This window comes from Apteryx mantelli, chromosome 12, assembly GCF_036417845.1.
Source record: "Apteryx mantelli isolate bAptMan1 chromosome 12, bAptMan1.hap1, whole genome shotgun sequence".
Taxonomy (NCBI): Eukaryota; Metazoa; Chordata; class Aves; order Apterygiformes; family Apterygidae; genus Apteryx; species Apteryx mantelli.
In genome coordinates, this window is record NC_089989.1 from 22,083,423 (window position 1) to 22,105,259 (window position 21,837).

The 21,837-nt window shown below is 41.8% G+C and overlaps 1 protein-coding gene across 1 annotated transcript in view; it reads right to left on the reverse strand.

The window, feature by feature from the left end:
• The window catches only part of TAFA4 (TAFA chemokine like family member 4), a 49,006-nt gene extending 32,051 nt beyond the window's left edge, over positions 1-16,955 (reverse strand). The window contains exons 1-2 of the mRNA XM_013954894.2: positions 16,876-16,955; positions 13,420-13,535 (exon numbers count right to left, since the gene is read on the reverse strand). Coding sequence (XP_013810348.2) covers positions 13,420-13,535; positions 16,876-16,955 — 196 coding nt within the window. The remainder of the gene's footprint in view (positions 1-13,419; positions 13,536-16,875) is intronic.
• Between the last annotated feature and the right edge of the window lie 4,882 nt (positions 16,956-21,837).

The following is a 21,837-nucleotide window of genomic DNA, read 5'->3' on the forward strand; positions in this document are numbered from 1 at the left end:
GCAAAATAGGAGGCAGAGGGAAGTGGACTGACTTGGGACTGGGGGTGGGGAGGGGGGGACAAAAACAAAACAGACTTTTCCTCATTCATGCAGCTGCACAATCACCACTCTGCTTTGTGATATTATTAGGTGCTGCTGAGACTGACTGCTCTTCCTCTGTATCAACATTTTTTCTTATCTTCATAATATTTCCTGTAGAACTACTACCAGCAATCTAAAATTATCATTGTATACCAAGCATCTAACTGCACTACACAGAGTTCTCCCAAACAACAGTTATGGTGGAGTGGCCAAAAAAGAATGGGATAAAGCATCCTTTTGGCATATGGGAGAAAGTGGATAAACTGTGGCCCAAAGAAAAAATGGGTAAACTCCATTTACCAGCACTGGCATTCAACTATACCATCAGCAAAATGGAAGAATCTCTTTTGAATACAGAGGACTTAACCACATCAACGTAATTCTTCGGTTGTCTTAGAATTTCTACAGCAGGTGGAAAGACTGATGTGTTGTCCTCCTTGTACAGTTAGCCTTTCCTAAAAAGCAGGGATACAAATAGAAGCCCTCAACTCTCCAGCAAGTCCTGGGTGCTATAAATAACATTTTTCTGGAGACACAGGCAAAACTTAGAGCTGCACTGTATTTACTTACTATACATTGCACCAGGCACCAAAGCCAGCTTTCTGTAGGGAGACTCCAAGTAAAACTGCCCTTATTTTCTGACATATGTCTAGTTCAGCTCTCTGTGAGCAAGACACCAGGCCCAGGATCCCCTCAGTGCTTAATTCCAGAAACATTAATGTTGAGATAGTTATGTTTTGTCTGTAAACAGATGTCCTTGATTTGACTCTATACCAAAACACAAAAAGTCCACTTCCCTAATTAAAGGAATGGATCTGTAACATTAACGGCCTGGTAATTTACACATCCATACAAACATTACACAGACAAGACCGGCATAGCATGGAACATGACAAATAATCTCAGCCCTTGCATGTTTCCATCAGGTTACTGCTTAACCATGTTTTAAAGTAACACTTGTTTGGAAACAGAATTCTGTCAGCAGAATTAACTAAAGAAGAGAAATATATTATTTAATCTCTGATTCCAGTCAAGAGGGTATGTAGTCACTAGCAGAGACCTATTTATCTCCCGCCATTTCATTACTCAGTAATTTAAATGTGATTTCTGAATTTCAATTGGCTTATCAAGAGCTCAACAACATCATGAGATCCTGTCTCCCCTGAAAATTTCTGCCTTTCTTCTTCCTTGAAGACTGTCATGTCCTGTTCACTCTATCAATCAGCCTGACATTATCTTCCTTTCACAGAGTGGATAGCTGAAGTCATCAGATTTATGCAAAAAATAACAAGTAGCTCTCATTGCCCTAGAGAGCACTTTGCAATTAGATGCTGCTCTTTATACACTGATATTCTTATTGAAGCTCAGTGTTTATCCTTGTTTTATACTCCTTTTTATTTTCATCAATTCTTTGCTTAATGCTTTATTTACAGTATGCTATAGCATTAATGATCTTTTTTTTAAAAAAAAAAAAAGGTTTACTACTTACTGACTTTCAATCAGATACAGAAAAAAGAGGAAAGAGAAAGATGTGATACTTCAGAAATGCATAAACACAAAATGCAATAAAGATCTGAAACGTATACTCATATGGTAATACACAGGACTCTAAACACAGCAGAGCACCCAGACAATTCCAACAATCAGCTTCTTCCCTTCATGATTCTTGCACTGTGCAATATCTCCAGTACAGACCAAAAGTATCTTTGCTTTACATTTAAGCCTGTCATCTCATTCTTCAACTAAGCAGTCACTCCAACTTCACAAGGGACAATGGGTGTCTCACCAAAAGCTGTTTACTGTTTTGTGTGAACCAGAACATTACACACCTTGGTTCTCCCTGAGGACTTGATTATGTCTTTAAGGTTTCTACCACTGTGGTTAGCCAAATGGTGGTGGGGAATGGTACTGATCTGGTCCCTGGAGTAGCTCAGAGGTCTACACGTCCCTGAAGAGCAACGTTATCGACCAGTCATTTCAACAGGGCAGCGTCAAAGAGTGCTGTTGGCACCTCCTAAGACTGGTGCTACCTGACCATCACAACTGCTAGAGGATCCAAGTCCAAGAGGGGCCCTGCTGTTCTGGCTTCCTATGTGGGAAGTGGAAGTCATGTCACCTAAGTGTCTCACACACAGCACCTCTCACAGGGGATCTGAGCAGCATACCACAGTGCTTCCTCTCCCTACTCCCCCTCAGTCAGCTGGTCTTGTTTGGCTTTAGGGATGAGCAGTCCTGACAATCCTGAAGGGAGGGGGAGGGGTCATACCCTTCTTTGCCAGAATTGGCACATATTGCCTCTCAAGCCTAGTTTTAAGACTCATAGTGGGACTTGGTGTCACCTAGGTCTCACACTGACTTCTGGATGAGGCAAATGTCACCCTGTTGGCACACAGTGACTGAATTACTGCTCCATCGGTAGTCTGAAAAACGAAAAGAGCTCCACTACCTTCTCTGCCCCATACCCAGCAGCAAATCAGCCCTCGGTGAATATGTGAATATGAGAGCAGTGGCAACTAACAGCAACCATTGTCTCACTGCAACCATCTGCTGAGGCTGCCACAAAATACGCATCTTTTCATTGCCTGTCCTCTAACTGAATTCATCATTTCACAACATGCAGTTTTTACCTTGGTCAGGAAATGACCTTGCTAATACTATTTATTATTTAACAGATCTCAGTCTGAGAGCCCCTGTGTCATACCCCATAATAAAATACAGTGAGCAAAATGTAATCGACTGCAAGAGTAAAGTAGTTAGCATTCACTGCAAAATGCTAATAATATTTCAGAAAATGTCATTTCTTTTCATGGTCTTTTGACCAAATTAGCTAATGGACTGAGGCCTAGGAAATACTAGAAATAATTTGGGGAAGGAGCTTAGTGGTCACTTGTCAGCTTTGATATGTGCATACCTTCACAGTACTGGCCAGCACAGTGCAATGATGATATTTAAAGTACTGCTCTGTGCTGTTTGCATAAACAGTAGCCCAGCCACCAAGTCCCAGACAAGGCAATCTAAACATAACCTCTGGCACTGTTCTGCAACCGAGTCCAATTTGTTCCTAAGACCTGGAAATATTCACCATGCACATGTGTGTTTCAGCCCCCCATCTGTTAAATGAGAATAATCACACTTCATTTGTAAAGCACTTCATGTTCTACTGACAAACACCTTGTATTGCTTTGATTTCCGTGACTGGCTGCCAGAGCAGAGTTACTCCAGCACATTGCTGTTTATTTAGAATGAAGCATTTGGGGCAAACACCCTTCCCTTTTGTTGAGAGACAATACAGAAAGGAGACTAGATCACCTTTATCCCACTCATAAACTGATCACACTGCAACCATAAGTTTTTTTAATGCTCTTTTGATGCCATTCTTGCTGCAGCTGAAAGAAAAATGGAAATAATTTGGGGGCAGGGGGAGACTATTCAGGCCTTGGTTCTGATCCAGAATTCAGATAATCTGAATCCCTTGTTACTTGGGAAGGGTCAGGAAAATGCTTTCCACAGTCACTGTTGGGCTAGATTTGCTCTCCCAGAAGAGGACATGTTTTTACAGTAAACTCTCATTTCTCTCTAACTTGGCACAAACTACCATATGATACAGTCTGATAAAAGGCCGTTCCTTGACGTTAGCATAGCAGACTTATTTGTCAGTTGCAGACTAATTATCTTGGCTCCTTGTTTGGGGACTGTGGCAGCTCTTGTACTAAACTGCATTTTGCTGAGGCCAGCAGTCTTACCCTTTTTCCAGAGGATGTTGGCACTAAGTTGTGCTTTTTGTATTTCCAGTAAAGGGCAGGGGGGGCCAGAAGCTGAAATCACACACCTGTCACAGTATTTTCAAATGAAATGCCAATCCAGTGCTCTTTCCTCTATGGTTCACACCCCCCAAAATTATCCACAGCATAGGGCTGGCAGTACAACCCATTATGTTGTTCCCTCCCCATTTCTGAAACCTTGGAAATACAAATACAAAATCTGAACAATCAACTCAATGCAAGGAAATGATTAAACTTTACATTAGAGTGGGCACTCTCCAAAACAGACAGCTTATTTGGACACGCACTTGAGAAACTGACTGTCCTAAAATGCAGCTTCCAGTGCAATCAATTTTCTTTTTTTTAATCACTATTTTTTAAACAAGATGCATTTAGAAACACTGGAAATAAAAATCTCAAAAAAAAATTAATTCTTCAGTGATCCAACAGTGCTAACTCCAATAGGGTGCAGCCAAAAGAGAGCAGGGACCTCCTTCTACATTCCAGCTGTTTCAGGTGAAGTTTTAGCTGATTTTAAGTTTTTGCTTTGTCTTTTCTTAATGGCAGAATATCAGAACCTGCCTACAGGACTAGATCGACAGTGACCATTAGCATACCCAAAATTTAGGCCACACACTCATACCGCTGGGGTGATTTATACCAACTAACTGACATTGTTTGCACTATGTTCAAATTATACTCCAATTTGATTTTCATACTTTCAGTAAATTCTACTTGTTTAAAAGGCAGTCCAGGGATACTTAGGAATAACAAAAAAAAACACCCGAGAAGAAATATAGTCCAAGATCTTCCTGTTTGAGCTTCTCTGAAGAGGACATCTCCTCAAAACGGTAAGCTGTGGGAGGATGCCCACCACTCCTCTGGGTGACCAAAAATGCATTTACTATGCCTCATTCAAAAAAACAAGGCCCAGAGTGCCTGCACAATTATTGCTTATTCATGCAGTGCAGTAATATGGGTCCAAAACTTCCAGTGCCTTGAGATACTTCTTACTGTACCAACAGACTTTCCAAATACCATGGTTCGGGGCGGGGGTGTGTCAGAAAGCCTTGATACATTCAAGTTCTGCCGCACATAGGATAGTATAAAAGAACTGTAAATATGTATTCCTAGGGTGAACAGATTTTTCCATGCTCTTTTTCAAGAGATTTTGTCTTTGATTGTGCTGTGGATTGGATCAGGAAAAGCACTGTACCCAGTCAGTATCTTTCAAAGGCCATAGCTATGAATAGGGGACTTGCATGCTGTTCTTCAGCAACAGACAGTGCAAAAGGTGACAGAAAGACACTTGTGTTCTAACCAAGCAGGCTGAAGCCACCTTAGATCCCACCTATCCCCTCATCTTCATGTCCTAGGCCAGTGTGAAGGAGAAAGTTGGTGTGCTCTCTATCAACTTCTATTTCCTCCTGTGTAGGACCATAATCTCCTGGGGAAGAAGAAAAATGTAAAGGATATGCAAAGCAGAGGAGATGCTCCAAGCTTTATCACCCAACCAGTACACACCTGACAATGAGATGCAAGGAAAAGACTACCTTGATAAATTTAAATTAAATTCACTTTTGCTAATCAGGCATCAACAAACAACATGAAACAAAATCAGCTACCAACAACAACCTACAAACAGCTGTTAACAGTCACTATGTGTTACATAGAAACCATGATGTTCCACCCCAGAAGTATAACAGTCAGCTAGTTCACAACAATTTGTCTCTGTGCAAAAGGGACAGTAAAAGAAAGCTGTTCATTCCAAAATACTCACTCTATCTTAGGATGCTACTTTCAGGAAACGCAGGTGTAAAACTAATGGGAAGAACTGTTATTGCAAGCACTAAAAAAAAAAAAAAGCTCAAAGAAAACCTGCCTCACACTGATTTCATTATCTCTTAAAAAGATAACAAAGCCAAAAAGAGTAATGACCATCACTGGACTGCAAGGTGTGTAGACGATGCCCATCAGAGAAACAAAAATGAAAATAGAAAAAGCAAAAAAAAAAAAAAGAGAGAGAAAGGCGAGTCAAACACTAAGCAATAGAAATGTTGATCCTAGAATTTCTGCTCATAACTTCTGTTATTTGAAGGGGTATTTTTAAAGATTGCCACCCTGGAAGATAATACGTGTCAGATGTAGCTTCCACTCTTGTGCTGACGGATAGCATTTCCAGTCTGATGAGAAGAGATTACCCTGCTGAACCCTACAAGACATCTTTAATCTCCCGATTTAGAATCCATTGTCCTCTACCAGTTGTCACTTTCCTGAAAGAATGCAAGAATACTGCCAAACACTAAAAAACAGACAGCTGCATCATAGCTAGTGGCAGCAATTTGGAGGTGTTCCTCCAGCAAAAAACCTTAAGTATTAGTAAAAAATTCCATCTGCAAGTTCTTTCACTATTAATTAACCACTTTCTGTCTTCTGAGAAGAAACGCTTGCCCAGACATGTCCTTGAAACCAGACATATCCACACTGTAGACTTTCAGATTAGCACTAAGTGGCAGCTTCAAGTCCAGGCTCTCTGGCAGGGGAAAATGCCATGCTTGGCATGAAAACAGAGCTGAGCTCTTCTTCACGAGTGGATCAGGCACAGGTAGGGCCAAGCATACTACAGCCAAATCTAACAACTGATTTCTTACTCTTAAATACAGAATGAATATTTTGTACCCATCTACACCCAGAACCATGGGTGAATGGAGCCAGCATGAAGGGTCAGCATGCCGTAGCCTTCTTCCAAATTACTCTTCAGCTGACAGCGTAGACAGATATAAACACAAAGCATAAATCCCTAAATCAACAAAAACTGCTATCATTTTCCATAGACTTTTATTTAAGCCTGTGCAGTCACTCATTTGGGATGAAATTCTCCAGTAGCACAAGGCCTTAAAATTACATTAAAATTGGACTCTAAGTTTGGGGTAGGCTCTGTGGTGCTATTACAATTAATGTAATTGTAAAGCTGTGGCACTGCAGCCCATGCAGTAGGCACAGACATGTCGAGATCAATAACAGAACAAGTCCTAAAGCAATTTCCATCCCTCAAAATGGCAGTGATTTGCAAAACACTGAATGATGAATTCTATAAGAATGACTGGCTCAAGCACTAATAAAATCATAACTATGAAGTCTAACTTTTCTGCTGGGACCAAAAACCGTATGACATATCAGGAGCAGGCTGGAAACTAAATCACAAAAGAATCACAAACTCCCTCTTCAGTGGGAACAGGATTTCATCTTAGGCAATTCTTTTAATCATTCTAGAAACCAGGAATCCAATGCAAGTCTTTTACATTCCAATCTATTGCTTTCATCACTCAAGCATCCATCTTCCCAGGGACTCGGCATGTTGACCTCTGGGTAAACACAGAGCAGAGCTCCTGAGCAGAATACGTTCCACTTTTCATGGCATCACTTCACTCAAATGAACCCTGAGGGTGAGATACTTTCCATCCTATTTGTGGCTTTTCACTTATCCAACTACTTCTTTCTCCCCCACATTAGCACAAGTCTATGCCTTTGCAATATATATATTTTTTTATAAGTTCAAAGTTTGGGAGAAGCAGATAAAGACGACAAAGAGCAAAGAAAGCCTTCTTAGTTAGAATTTTGGTCCATGGAATGTAAAGATTATCATTTATCGCAGATAGCAGCTGTATAAAAAATGATGCTGTCAATTTAAAATGAATAAAATAAAGACAGTATTTTCACAAGCTTTCCCCTATGGTTTTAGAATAAGGTCACCTTGATATTGCAGGAAAGAGCTTAAGTTCAGCCTCATGCTATACAGATTGATACACTGGACTTGACCATTTGTGTGTTAAATGAGATTCCATCTTTCAAAAACCTTCCTTCTCTTTGTTACAGAACTTTATTTTTTCCTTTGGAACATCATGAAATATGATACACAAAACCTACACATTCATCAGTTGATCTGTAATTTTTCTCCCCTGACTCCCTGGAATACATAGATCTTTTTATATACAATCACATTCCATGCAGCTAAAGTGCACAATCATGGAAAACTATACCAGAGGCTATGTTTTACCTTATAAAAGACTAAATTAACACTAAATTGCTCCCTACTGGTAGCATACCTATGCATCCAAATTGAAGTCTTTGTCAAAATCTATCCTATATATAACAAGTTCCCATTGCAATTTAAAATGAATAAAACTAACAGAAAATAAGAACAGGTAGTTTTTCCTCTTTTTTCTTTTCAAAAATAAATATACCAGCAAATTTCATGCAGAGATCTCTGCTCCATTTGGTCTTAAAGGGATCCTATTGTTCAATTGATCTTGTTACTTGAAGAGATTACAGCCAGGGCTGTATATTGTAGCTACCCTATACTTAGAAGCTGGACAATAAAACACATAAATAACACACTGAATAAAACATTAAGACATAAAAGGAGTTAAGTGGAACAAAGGGCTAAAGCATATTGTGCACTAACCACATCTGACCCTTGGAAATACAAAGGACTCATAATTCTAATTAGTAAAATGCACAGTTATGACTTAAATCATTAGACAGCAAGTGTGATGCCTGTCTGCGGCTGTGCACTGGGAGCCCCTTTCACGGCCTTGCAGGGCCCTCTGGTGGAACTGGGAACTGTGCCCGTGGCACCCTGACAGCACTGCTAGGAAGAATAAGACTCCAACACGAAAATAAGAGGAGAACCATAAGCCTGTTTTTTTGCCCTTTTCCCTAAAAGCAGCATTATTTCTAATACAGAGCTGCATCTTTCAGACACACAGACTTCACTTAAATAGATGAAGCCCTGGCTCAGCGTAAGGGGAATTTCTCCTCTGACTTGAGCGGGAACAGGATTCCACCCGCAAAGTCCTTAAAGCTCGGAAAACCTCCAACTGATGGGAACAACGCCATCTGCTGCCAGACCACCCGACACCAAAAGCATGGTCAAGAGGTATCACCTGCCTTTGCTGATCTGCCCAGGAAGACAGGTCTGAATTCCAGTTGCCAGTGACATTTCACATTCAGAGTAGCAGAACAGAACCGGAGGGCCCTGCAGACCAAAACAATGTCTGATGCATGCCTCAGTACACAAATTGCTATTTTGTGCACAAAGGAGCAACCTTCTGCTGGGATGCTCCCAATCTCATTTATGCTCACACACTCAGCTGCCTAGTCCAGTCCAACAGCATCACTGAATCCCTTATTTGTCCTTCAGATGAACTGTGCTGTCCACTTCTTCTTTATTGATAACACAGCCCACTCTGTCAACTCACCAAGATTTGAGCTATAATAGGCTGCTCTCACTTCCCTCACTAACTACCAGAGGGCAATGCAGTATGTACTTTGCCAGTGTGTTACTGCTGTTGCTAGGTTTGGGGGCGGGGGGGAGAGGGTGTCTTCTACTCCTTCAGAGTTTCTCTGGACACAGAAAGGACTTGTTAAACATCTGGTTTGACACATAGCCCTTGTACCCTTGTACCGCTGCCTTCATCTAGTCTAGTTCGTAGTCCATCAATGGTAGATCTTTGCCCCAAGCCCATGCATGCACAGTACTTGCCACTTCTAAATGACGGATCTGTTTCCGTGACAAACAAGTGACTTTGACTATCCCACTGGTAGGCTAAACTAGTGCCTCTTCAGAGAACAATGACAGAAGGACAAAAAAGAGGAGACAGACACATTCTTAAAAGACTCTTCTTTCCCTAAGCCACAGCAAGGGCAGAATGGGAGCAGCAGCAAGGCAAGCCTTTGTCTTCTGTGTCAAGCGCATTGCTGCATTATTCATTCAGATTGTTCCTACATGAGCTGAGCTTTTCCATAGACCTGTCTCACCCCATTCATGCATCAAACAGAAGAACACAAAGGAGAACACTGGTGGAATCCCAGAAAATGATCTCAAGTTCCACTGCAGGCCCTGCACAGCAGGGTCTGCAAAAGAAGCTTGTCCTTCACATGTGCTGGAAATCACTGGTCCTCTGAAAACCAATCAGGACAGCAACCTGGTTGCTGGAGATGGCATCTAAGATGTCAGGCAGCAAACTACAGATTTTCTGCTGCATTTCACTAAGCAAAGAGATGGAATCTTCAACAGCTCAGGCTAGTCATAATTTCCTCTTGAACCCAATTCCCCATCTCTACAGCCATGCATATTTGACTTGCCACTGACATTTTGAACATGAATTCTCCCATTTAACCTCTGCTAACCCTGTAAATTAAACCGTCTTCAGTGCAACAAGGAATAAACTCTGTGAAAAGAAGTTACTACTCATTCTTCCACTTGGCAATAAGACCAAGTAGTCCCAGTGCACTCAAACACAGTGATTTATCCCTGTGCTCTGCATCATTTTGCTGCTGCAGGAAGCAAGCAGGCCATTAGAGCTACCACTGAAGTCTTCATTTGAAATTGCAAAAAGCAGAGAAATTGTGAACCCAGCAACAAGATTCAGAGAAAAATTTGGCCCTACTTTAAGCTACAGACATTTATTAAATGTATGGACTCAGGGCACATTAAGGATAATATGCACTCCAAAATCTGGACCCTTTGGCAAGCAGAAAGAGGCCGGAAGCATTTAGGGTGAACATCATCACAAAAAATTAAAACACAGCAGCCTTGAAAATGCCAAGCTGCACTGGTAATTCATGACAGAAGCCACTCTGCTGACTATACCAATTAATGGTCTACAAGTCCAGCCCCTACATGAGGTGACCCGAGGAAATGTCTGTTTAATGCTTCATTATTTGTGGATCCTGACTTATAGCAGAAAGGAGGAAACTAATATTTTCCTACACAAAATGTTGCTTCATTCTGCACAGTATGGAATTGACAGTTATATCAGGTATCAGTTAGGATCTCTGGGAACCTAAAACACAGCCCAATTTTAAATATCTATTGTAAGCTAGGTGCTTGTGCTTCCCCCAGCTATTTTCAGTGCAAAAGACAAACTCTTCCAAAAAAGTAATTCAGAGCACCGAAGTTGGATGACTGTTCTGAACTGTCCTCTCCACATGGATGTATAGGGAGCTTGTTGAAATAATCTGCGTAAGCAGCATCTTTGGTGATCTAATGATAGTGAAAAGGAACATTCCCCCTCTGTCATTTACCTAGTTAACTCTGCTAGTCAAAGCAATTATGCTGTTTGAATGAAGATCAGGTCAAGGTCTCCAAGCTGGACTCAGGATCCAAACTTCTTCAAAGCAATGGCAAGGTTGGCTCACTAGATTGAACATTGTCTTTCTCCACCAATAGTTATCTGATGCTGGTGAATATTTTGCAGAACAAAGGAAAACAGAACCAGACCTGTCCTGTGCTTTACTAAAATGAAGAGACCTTCTTAGTGTCAATTCAAAGCATGCAATCAAGCATTTTTAAATGTTATGTTAGAAAAGATTGCCATAATTTGCATGACACATAATGAGCATTCATCATATGAGCCCACAAGAGAGGATCACCACTGCCTTGTTACAGGTATTTCACTTTAGGTCCACATGCAAAGTGCATCTTAAAGAGACCAAAATAACATTTCTTTTTGCAAGACCTGTCCTGAATTACAAAAACTACAGAAGGCTATTCTCCAGGCTTCCAGCTTTGTTGCAGTCTAAAGAGGAACTTCAATTGCATAGTCAGCTCTGAAATGCACCGCCAAGCAGCAGCTGTTTATGGGAAAGGTCAAGAGGGCTTAATTAACTAGTCACGGTGTGTAGATCCCCTTCCCCAGTGAAGTGATTCTGTAACAGCAACCTGCAAAATGGTAATATGGATCAACCTGTAACACTGTATTCACTGGAATCACTTGATGGGCTTTAGTTGAAACGTGTCAGTTACCCTCCAGAACCTGTGACTGTATTTTATTGAAAATGCATTTTACTGCATGGAAAATGCATCTACCAGGGAGTGAAAGAAGCAGCATCCAAGCTTTTGGCACTTTGCTACTATCACTGTAACATTTATTCCCAGCTTGTACTTTTGTGGCAAATTTTCAGCCACAGCAAGTGGTATACCCCCAGCGGAATGCAGTGGGGTAGAATCCATTTTCAGCAGTTTCAGAATCTATGGTGTTCAAAATAACCCACGTTTGAATTGCAGATAATCTTCATTTGTCCATACATCAAAGAAAACCTGAGACATTTCCTCTCCTGACAAAAAGGCTAAATTTCAACAGATCATAAATAAAGCAATGGACTCGAGTTGGATGGCCAGTGCCAATGATACGCCAGAGCATTGTAAGAATGTTCCAGGGCATCAGGGAACCCAGAGCTGGTGATGGGGTGGAGGCTGCATAGCAATTCTTTACACTACAAAAGCAAGGAGGTGTTTTGTGTAGCTCCTAGGTGCACACACTGCTGATGTGCCGTGAGCATGCAGACAGATAAAGCAGCTGTATGCAGGTCACATGCAGTCCTGCTTGCCAGGGCTGGAGAGATTCTGGTGAGCACATGAGGATTCTTCAGCTTCTACCCAGACAGGCACCAGAAGCAGCCAGGAAAGAGATCAATAGGTCATCTCATCCGGAGGATGGAGCCTCTAACAAGTGCACCTTGCTTTCTAGTGCTGAGCCAAAGCGGATGCTAACACTAGACCTGGAACCATGAGAATCTGTCACAGAGATAAAAATACTGTATATGGATTAAAGGTAATACACCTCATTTAAGAATGAGACTACATCACAAACAACAGTACTTGAAGAAATCCCCAAGCCAGCATCAAGCTAACTACAGTACTGAGAGTGGTATAGTCATCTCATTGTGGTGGTGCAGCCAGGCTTTTGATCCCCCCTAAAAGCAGAGCCCATGTGTGATATTTCGTTAACTTGACTCTCTGCTTTTGGGATCAAAGGTGACACAGGGCTAATTCAGCTATGCTATTTTAGGACCTGAACTAGTATCTTTGCACTAGCACTAGAACAACTATATTTCTTTGTGGACTCATGCTGGATGGCTGCATGATCCTAGCACAGATCCAGTCTGGTATGTCTTCATGAAGCCAGCCCGGCTTGTTCTGAGCTATTTCTATTGCTTGTAATAAGATACTACTGTGGACAGTACAGATACCCTGCTAGAACAGGGCATCCTCTTAAATTCAGTGTCTTTCTGTTTGCCTCACTATGTTGGCTAGGAAAAGAAGGGGCATACCACAAGGTGAAATAAACCGCGGTTCCCTATTTGTGTTACTTAGTGAAAGAACTGTCACAGGTAGTCCTGGGATTTCGATCCATTGCCCATCAAAGTCAATGACACCATTGTAAAGTCTCTCAATAACCACTGAATTAAGAGGGGGAAGATAAAAATACATTTCAGAGTAGCACGAAAAAAGGAAAAAAGCAAATGGACACAAACAAATCCCAAAGCCCTAACAGTCATGAAGTCACTCCAAAAACTGTCTGGCAAGCTTCACTACATAAAATTACTAGAAAAAACCATGAAATTTTACAATAACTCTTTTTTGATGTTGTTGTATCTTTAACCCATTGTACTGATTATAACATGCTGTCAACAGCCTCATCAATTATCCATTGCTAAAAAGTGAGCTCTAACATTCTGCGAGTGGTATTAATTGGTCTCAGTAGCACATAATGAGTTTAAAAGCTCCTACCTGTGTGGCCCCGGGGATGGTGACTAGAGGCGGACAACAATTTACAGCAGACCATTAACACATAGACCAGAAAGAGCCAGTCAGATAGAAGCATTGATTTGGCACAGAATCTCATCCTGGAGGCAGAAAAGGAAGAAGTTGAGTGAAAGAACAATGTGAGTAGGGAATAACATAAAAATGACGCTGGGAAGGAAAAAGTTGAAGAATAATTGAGATGGCTTATTACAAGGCAAAACTGACAAAATTGGATTCACAGTTTGGTGGGATAAATTCTTTGTTAAGCATGTTTTATAATTGGAAGCAGTGCAATGGTTATCACACATCATATTACCCCCACATACATATTCATAAAAGCATTATATGAGTGCAAGGCCTTTCTAGGAATCTACGGTGGATATTTTTTAGGATTAAGAGCCATCCACACTCAAATTTAAGCATACATATTTATAAGTTGTGCTACTATTTTTAAACTGCACCTATCTCAAATTTATACACACATCACAGAAAAGTGTCCTTGTCACTTAATACACCTCAGGATAGATTCGCTAAAGCTACCAACTGCCATGTAGACATGTACGTGAAATGACTGGATCTCCCTGGCACACAACATCTGCTAGCTTTCCTGGAGATCAATGGGTTTGCTCAGGGTTAAACACTCATGAAACCCTGGCCTCAGTCAACCATGCAAGGACTTGCTTCTCTGCCAGGGTGTGAAAAGAACTGCATTTCAGAAAACAGTTGTTCTGTGGAAGGCAGATGTTGTTAGTCTTATTCATGTTAGTGTTAGAATTAAGACCACAAATCCTCAGTAATTTTGCTGCACATATCTACAGTTAAATCCCTCAATAGCTTATGTTGTGCCATTCATCATATAGAAAGGTAATCTGATCATTTCCTTAAACTCAGTTATGATGATTTATTATTTGTGTGATACATAAATGGGCATTATGCACTTGAACCCTTAGCTGTAATGTTCTAGACTTTCAACAAATGCTGTAAGCAGGAATACATCGAATTTATTAGAGGCAATTTATAGATTTGCATAAATTGAACTAAATACTACTTTCATAGCAGTGACTTTAGTCTGCAGTTAATCAGCATGCTGGGATTTGGAAAAGCCAATCATGAGCATGCTCATTTGCACCAAAAAGTCCTTTGAGAACTTCTTTTCCCTGTAGATTTCAGTTCTGATTCCTCCACGCATTTGCTAAAGAATTTGTTTATTTGTGTATCTTCAAAATACTCGAGACTGTTCAGCCAGTCAGATCATTCAAGTGGCCAAACAGCCTGATAGTTAAAAACAGACAAGCAAACAAAAAAACCCCTACACTATAGACTACTCTACTGTCAAAGCCAGGGAAGCATTTCCATACTGTTTTAAATTTGATAACTATTTAAAATGAAATCAAAACATATCTCATGTTTTCTCATTTAAAAGCACTTGCTTAATTTTCCATTTCCCACATCACAAAACAATTTCATCCTCTCTTTGTGTCGTAATGGGAATATTGCTAAAGCCCAAATAACTCACAAATGCACTTGGTAATATCAAAAATTAAGAAGCCAAAAGCCTGTTGTAAATATATTTTAGTAACAAACACTATGTTACGTTTGAGGGGAAAAAAAATAGATCAATGAAAAATCCAGCATCTTTAGCTGTCCTTGTAGACTTTACTCAAGCCTACAAAGTTCTTTTTAAAAACTTCACAAATATTGCTAAAAAAATAACTCACCACATTTATATTTAATTTTTTTCTTAAATCAGCAAATAGCTACATTTTAAGGACTGATTTGGGGAAAAAAACAGACCTCTCCTTGTTTTAAGGAGGTCCTTCGTTTTGAGTCAAACACGTTGCAACAATGAACGCATACGAACGAGTACTGGAAGAAACATGTTGAGGCTCTTTTACAGCAGTATATAGGAGTCTTCTACAAACAGGGATCAAGCCCAGATGATAGAGACTTCACTCACCCTTACCCTACAAGCATCCTCTTAAATGGCATTCCCAGGCTAACTCAGAGCAGCTACACTTCACTTAATAAGCATCAGCCTAATTCACCTCTCACACCTGGCTGAACCAAATAACGCTAGTGCAGCTAATGGGATTGTGTCACTGTGAAATGAGCATAAATGGTATTACTGCTGTTGATCTAATATTAGCCCAAGGAAACTCCCCAGTAGGCTTTGAAATCAACCTACCATTTCAGGAAAGACTTTCATCACCCAAACCTTCCCCATCTTACACCCATTGAACCTCATTTTGTTAAGAGCTAAATTCAGCCTTAGTTTTCTTGCTCCATCCACGAGAACAGTAACACATGGCTAACACCTCATGCACCAGCTACCACTAAATAGGAAGTCACGATCTGCTGGTCTTGCAATGCCATTCCTCTGTTGCTCTGAATGCAAACACAGAGTCCAATCCAGTTATCAGCAGAGTCATTCAGCATCATGCTGAAGTAACACACTGAAGATAGTGACCTTTCTTTGGTTTTCCTGAGGTATGACTGAAAGCAGAATTTGACCCTTGGAACTAAATACCAGAGATCAGATTTTCAAATGTTCTGAGCACCCGTTTTCTGGTGCGAGCTGATGGAAGGAACAGGTACCTTCGAATCATGCACCACATGTGCTCAACAGTTCTTATTTCAGCATGTAAGCAAACCCAGGTGTTTCCACCATTTCCAGTGAGGGAGCAAGGCTGGTCTCATGGAAATGACTGTGCGTTAACCTCATTTCAAAAGCTTGTCCAGATTTTGCAAGTTTGACTCTTTGAAGTCATGGCCCTGATTTTAGGCAGGAAACATGAAAGCAGGTTTAGAAAGAGCCTCATGTTTTGCTTTCTTTTTCTATTTGTAAATATAACACTTTCTGCTTTTAAATGGAGAGATGAATTTGGGCTGCAGTTCTGAATATGCTCAAACATGTGTGAGACAGCCCCCTTCATCAAGGTCCAGTATGTCCACAATTGCTAGGAGTACAGCAAATTTGCTATTTGCTAACAAAGTTACACAGAGTCCTTAGCGTGCTCCCAGTTACATCAGTTGTAAAGACACTCTGCAGTCTGCGGTACATTCTAATCCAGAAATAACTGTATCACAACAAAGTATCACCATAGTTATATCCAAACTGAAAGGCTGCTAAAAGCACTGCCTACCAATGTCAGTATACACTTGCAGGTAGATAAAACTTTAATCTACCCTTCAGGTAGACAGGACACAGTCTTCAGCCCACAAATAAAAATAGAGAGGAATCTTTAAAAAGGGAGAGGAAAAAAAAAAAAAAAAAAACCTTGGCAGACAAATGCAGTGAGGGGCACCTAGGCATTTCAGTGCCAGTGTGCTGCCACTCTCAGAAATGTCAAGCCTTCATTCTCTGTTGGATTCAAGTGGATATTGTTGCTAACCAGAACAGCAAATCTTTAGTGTCATTCGAAAGATAAAAAGTGCTCTTACCTTGGGGACTTTGCAAGAATTTTGTTCCAGTCAAACACAATTATTTCAGTGTGTTTTTCATAGTTATTCCAGATTCCCATTTGCAACTGCAAATAAGCCTTTCTGCATTTCAGAATTTTTCCTTCACTTTGGGGACCTACAAAGAAAGCCATATTACACTGCAATTAAAGTCTAGAATGGTGTTGTGAAGTAGATGTTGATTACCAAAAATCATTGTTTCACAGTGCCATCTACAGTGCAATCCAAGGCAAAAGGCAGCAATCATATTGCTCTTTTCACCTGTTTCATAAGGCAGCTCTGAAATATCACTAGATTAACTACATGCAGAGTTTGTTGTACTGAAAATTACAAATATAATGCATGCAGCTCATTGTGTCCTTACAGCCATGTGCCTTTTGCCATGTAACCACTGTGAAAGCTGTTAAGATCTGGGAAAGACATCACCACAGTGCAGACTTCATATTCTTACTTGAAACCTCCAACAGTTTGAACCACAGATCATTAAAGACAGGGGAAAGACCTTGCACTGCCTTCATAAGTGTTTGGCCAAGGCCCTTGGAGACTGGCTACCTCAGGAGAAGAGGGTCTGAAGAACTATATCTGTGCATTCAATGTGTCATAGCACTCTGCCACCTTTGGCTCTCCTTGCTTCCAGGCACAACATCTCACACAAGGCCGCCTGTACCCAGAAGCTACACTTTCAGGAAGTCACAATATGGAGATACTTTTGCAGCAATACTGACATGTTCCACAGAATAATGAGCCTAAACACTCTATTACATAGACATTTGAGTCTCTGTGCTTTTTTGGTTTTTATTTATTCTCTCACTCCTACCCCTGGGCTCAACTTGACCTTCTGCTATTGAAAACATGACACATGGCAATTTGTCAGAGAAATAACAACATGGTCTTCACCTACAGAGTGATCACAATAACCTTTTCTCATTTTCTCCCACCACTCATCTTATTTCACTCTACCTTTGATCAATTAGAAATTTGCTTTTAAGAAGTACAAAATTACACTGTCACATTGGAGGCCAAAGTATCTCTGGGGTCATTAAAGCAAGCAAACAGATGCCTTTCAAACGGCTTAATATAGGAAAGCCCCTGGCTCAACATGCTCTGCTCCTTCCTGTTCACAACACCATGAGAAAATAGAGTAATTGGTAGAATTAAAGAAGTACCAGGCCACCAATCTACAGTTAATCACATTTTACTCTGCCTTCACTTTCCAATGCGGAAAGTTTCAGAGTAAGCCAGACACAACTCAGCAGTTCTAGTCAAAACAAAATGTTGGCAAAGAGATGTCTTAAGACAGAGCACTACCAATCCTTTCTTCCACAAATACACATAAAATAAAAATAAATGGGCCTCAGATGTTTTATTGAGAAAAAGCAAACAAACAGGCTTTTTAATACAGTATTGAATGACTGAAGTTGTTATATGGTACATTTTTACCCATTTCATAACAATACAGATAGATAAATATATTCTTACAGTGCTCTCGTAGAAATCAATATTGCAACACACTAACTTGGGTTTTAGGGCTTATCTGTTCCATAATTCTTATTAGAGAGGAAAAAATGTGTAAATTTATCCACACATAATTGCTAACTTTAGTGAACCAAAACCTGGATTATTCTAACTCATTGTAAGTAGATGGATGCAGAGAAAGAGGCAGCTAATACAGCCACCAGCACAGCTCAGGGCTTTCTCATGCCTACCAGCCATCAACATTTCTTAAGAGAATAGGGTTGTTTGAGGGGAGTGGAACTCAATTGTTATAGGCAATTAGGAGTCTGAGATTCAGCAGTTTCATTTGAAAAAAAGAGAACAGAAAAGAAAGGCTCACCTGGTTAATAACGGTAAAAGGAATTCCAGGCTTCTAATGACGAAACCATGTTTTGTGCTCGTTTTGTGATCGCTGATTTTAATGCTGGTTCCTGCATCATCTCAGGGCGTGGTGTGACTTTGGAAAGCAGAGCCGCTTATTAGCGGATTGCACAAACAAGCAAATCACTCCTGACCTTCTGTGCCAAGAGCTCTGCTGGGGCAGCATGGCCTGTGAGGCCAGCCGGTCCCACGAGCAGCTAACTACCCTCCCATTGGCCACTTGCAAGCAAACTGAGTGCTGCTTTAGAAAAAATAAAAATTCAGAGTCAACTCCCAAGAGGTACCAATACGTCTGAAAACGACTGGAACTTTGTGGGTGAGGTCCTTGACTTCAGTGGAACAGGGTAAATTTGCACGAAAGGAATTTGAACAGATGTTTATCCATGGAAAGAAATCCTGTAAAGAAAAAGGGGTCTTTTTATACAACTGCTTCTAGCCACAAGCCAACTAAATCCTCATCTCCATCTGTAGCAGAGCTATACAAAAGAAAGAAGGAGGAGGGGAAAAGGGGGAGATGGGGGGGGGGGGAAGGACCCTGCTCTCAGCATCTATGCACTGGCTGGCTGCAAGCAGCTTTCTGCTCTGCATGTGAGTTGTTCTGGATTCCACTTCAGGCCACCCAATTCTCCCTTTTCAGGGTTCTGGCATCTAAAGGAAATTGCTGAAGTTTGCCATATTCTCATCCCAGCGCAGTCTGTCTCTGTGCCTTTGGACTCTAGTAAAACAAATAGCATTTCCCTAAGCCAGAGAAGTGCTTCAAGAACAGATACAGCAAAGGTCTTCAGTTATTTGGAAGTTGTATGGGCACTATATAATTACTTTAGACAGAATAAGATAATATTTTAAATAGGTATTTTTCCTACTGATATTTACATGTTGTAAAATACTTTTTACAGTTACTTTCTGTAAAGAATAAATTACCAAAGCTTTTTATACCATCTTTTGTAATAAGCTATTAAATAATTTTAAAAAAACCTCTATTAAATATTTAAAAGGCCTAATTTCTCAGTTCTCAGTAATTCCTCATTTAAAATAAAGATAGCACATCTCTTAAAAGACTCTTCTTCCATAAAATAATTGGTAACAATGAAATAAGTATACACGCCATACACTTCACAAGGCAATTTGTCAGCCTAAAAGTTTAACCTACTACCAGCCTTGTTAAACTATTATGTCCTCGTGAATGAAGCTGCATTGAGAGAAAAAGCAGAGAGCAACATCCGCAATTAGTGAGCAGAGAAAAAAAGAAATCTATTCACTATCTATATATATCTATATGAAAAGCACCATTATGTGAGTTTGACAGAAAGTCATTAAAGCTGGAATCCAGAGCAAAAGCAAACACCTGCTTGTCAGGTTTTACCTGTGATACAGCAGTTCACTAGCAGAGACGGCCCATTTCAAGGTGAAACAAACGTAACAGATGTTTAGCAATATGCCCACAAAGACCTAGTTATCCCACAGAAGCATTTTGTCCCAGGCCCACACGCCTGAGGGCGGGCGGGCGGGCAGCCGCCCCCTCAGGGCAAGGGCCATCACCCACACAGCCCTCTCAGGGCCCCGCGTGGGGGAATCGTTTTATCGGCGTGGAGGGAGTTTATTTTTGTCGGTGCTAAAGATCATTTGGGAGGGGGACACGGGGGAAGGGGGTCGCGCCTCCCCGAAGGCCCCGCGGCGGCGGGAGGCGGCCGGCGCCGCCGTCTCTGCGGCGCGGCGCTGCTGCCCCCTCGTGGGCGCGCGGCGGCGCAGCCGGCGCCTCCCTCCCCTCCCCCCGCCGCGCCCAACGGCCGCGGCTCGCGCCGCCCTGACGGCTCCCGCCGCCGCCCTAACGGCTCCCGCCGCCCTGCCACAGCACAACGGAGCCCCCTCCCCGGCCGAGGCGGCGAGGCAGCTCGCGATCCCTGCATACATAATTCAGCAGAGCGCTATGAAACACTTCCAACTTTTGTCATTACTCGGGAAATCTCATTAAATCTCGTCCATAGTGCGCATGGCGATTGCTCCGTCAAAACCCTGCTCATTGTTTCCTTCCCGAGCCATCCTCGCCTTCAGAGAAATCCCCTCCAAGGCCCCGGCCTGTTATGATGCCTCCAATTTGTGAGCGCTCTTTTGTGCAAGAATGAGCTGTCCATGCAAATGAAGTTTTGTCATTAATCATATTAACACGTTGCTGTCACAGCCTCCTCCGTTCACCCTCCCCTCCTGGCCTCTGCTCCCCAAGACACCGCACGCACACACACACACCACGAGTCTCCTCACTGCTGTTTCTCTCCCACAGACGCAATCCTGTCTCCCTTGCGTCAGCCCTGAACCGCAGGCTCCGTCACACACTCTCGCCTCAGACGAACCTGGCCCAGACCCATCGCCTGATCAGGGATGCAATGGGAGCTATCACCACCTGAAGGGAGCCAGCCATTCAGTTTTTGGACAAGTTTAGGGTGAGGCTCCTGCTAGGGAGAAGGGAGATGGAAGAGAGCTGGATCACGTATGGGGAATGTATGGCAACTTGCAGTTAGCAGAAACCCTCCCAAAAATTATGTTGCTCCTGGGAACAAGGGAAGCAGGAAAGGAATTAAAGATGTGAGCCATGCTTGTTCCCCCACTCTCTGAGCTCACTCCAGTGCGGCAGGCATTACAGACATTCTTCCTTTGTGCCACAGCATGACCTGCTGTGCCTGCCGTGCTCTCAGGCTCGCTGACATTGAGGACAGGCAGGGCCCTTGTGATCTGCTCCAGCTTCCTGCACAGTATCGGGCTATGGTGGTCCTTCTGTGGCTTGTAGGATGCCTCAGCTCTGATCTCCAGAGTCCTCACTTGGAGACCCAGGCTGTGAGCAAGTGCAAGAAGAGATATTCAGCTGCTTGGCTCCCCATGCTGTTTGACAAGCTGTTCCTGTCTCCTCAAGGTCTGCTGCAAATCATAGCAGAAATGAACCAACTAGAAGGAACTGCCGCAGTTTGGACTCTCAATTTAGGCCCTTGAACCTCACCAAGAAATCTTTGCATCAAGTCACAGCTTCTATGCAAGTCACAGATAAATTTTGCATGATCCAAAGATTTCAAGTGACAG